Source organism: Paroedura picta, chromosome 3, assembly GCF_049243985.1.
Source record: "Paroedura picta isolate Pp20150507F chromosome 3, Ppicta_v3.0, whole genome shotgun sequence".
Lineage (NCBI taxonomy): Eukaryota > Metazoa > Chordata > Lepidosauria > Squamata > Gekkonidae > Paroedura > Paroedura picta.
Window position 1 is genome coordinate 170,212,303 of NC_135371.1, and position 1,697 is coordinate 170,213,999.

At 46.0% G+C, this 1,697-nt stretch overlaps 1 protein-coding gene across 1 annotated transcript; it reads right to left on the minus strand.

Annotated features, from left to right (window-relative positions):
- Positions 1-529: 529 nt before the first annotated feature.
- Positions 530-1,465, minus strand: LOC143831246 (olfactory receptor 1F1-like). Its single transcript, XM_077324307.1, has one exon. It carries the CDS (start codon positions 1,463-1,465, stop codon positions 530-532), a length of 936 nt encoding a protein of 311 aa, XP_077180422.1.
- Between the last annotated feature and the right edge of the window lie 232 nt (positions 1,466-1,697).

Genomic DNA, 1,697 nt, shown 5'->3' on the forward strand with positions numbered 1-1,697 from the left:
GAAGCAGAATTTTTCTTGGATGTTGATGAGTTACTATAGTCCCAAGGTCAGAGTTTCCTTATAGTGGGTGGTTAATCGGATGTTGTGGTTAATCAGATGCTGTGAGGAAACCCGACAACCAGCACACAAAGAGCACATGCATGCACACGATTGGCAAATGACACAAAAAGTAATGGTTGGCCCTGTTCTTGAGATTAAGTGCTGTGTACAGACATCAGCCCAGCAAAACTGATCACAGAATTAGCAGTGGCTGCTGTCTACAAACCGATCAAAAGTTGGCAATTCTAAGGGCTTTTCCACATTCTCATTTTCCTCATTTGTAAATTCCTGTTTCTTTGGAAGGGGGTTTCTGTTCCATGTGGAGTTTGCTCCCTCTAGTGGTGCATTCAATATTACACTGGTTTATGTCTGGCATAAAGACCAGCGTCATATCAAGTTCACCACTAGAGGGAGCAAACCAGACGCAGAAGAGGAAAAAGAAGTAACAGAAACAAGGGAAATGAGAATGTGAGAAAGCTGCATGTTATTTTTAGTTATTCCGGGAGACTCGTGTCCGGCCAACCAGCCTCCTTAGGGCACTCTTCATCTCATTGTTCCTCAGACTGTAGATGAAAGGGTTCAACATTGGGGTAACCACATTGGACATGACAGAAGCCAGGGTCTTGTCCTCAGAAGTAGGCACAAGGTAGACCCAGATGAGGGTACCATAGAATAAGATAACCACAGTCAAGTGAGAACCACATGTGGAGAAGGCCTTGCGTTTTCCGCTTGAAGATGGGGTCTTCATTACAGTCCGGAAGATGCGTACATAGGAGACCACAATGAATATAAAGGGTCCCAGAATATCTAAGACACCTTCTGTCATTTCTAGCATCTTTAAGAGAGTGGTATCTGAACAGGAGAGTCCTACGAGCGGGTTGACATCACAGAAAAAATGGCGGATCTCACGGGATGCACAGAAGGAAAGGCGGGACAGCAATACTGTGACCATCAAGGAGTGCAGAAAGGCCAGAATCCAACAGCCTGAGACCATCAAGACACAACGCTTGAGAGTCATCAGGGCAGTATAATGTAATGGGCGGCAGATAGCCACGTAACGGTCATAGGCCATGGCAGCAAGCAGAAAATTGTCACTATTGCCAAAGGCAATGTAGAAATACGTTTGAAACAGGCACCCAACGTAGGAGATGACGTTGTCCTGGGAAATCAGATTTTGTAACATTACGGGGACAGTGGAAGAGACAAAGCCCACGTCGGCCAGAGAGAGGTAGCTGAGGAAGAAATACATGGGCGTGCCGAGGAGATGAGAGTTGCAGCGGATCAGAAGGACAATCAGCAGGTTGCCCAGTAGGCTCAGAAGATACATTAAGAGGAAGACGGAGAAGATGAGGCCTTCATGCCCTGTTTCGTTGGAGATCCTCTGCAGGGCGAATCCAGAAACAGAAGTTTCATTCCCTTGCTCCATTGATGAGCTAGAGAGAGAAATAACATGGATGGGACAGGTTAACGATCGCAGACCTTTGCTTCTACAGCCGGATTCCCCAACAATTAGGACCTACAATGAAATGTAAAATGGGGAGAGCACATTTCATAAATGGCTCCCCCCCAAAAAAAAAGTGGCACTGAATTTCAAGGAAACCGTTCTGGGCCATTCTGCACCCGTTAAAGGAAACCCTTACCGTTTGTAAATGCCATTT

Coding starts and splice junctions, on each gene's coding strand:
- LOC143831246 (XM_077324307.1), bottom strand. CDS start 1,465: ATGGAGCAAGGGAATGAAACTTCTGTTTCTGGATTCGCCCTGCAGAGG.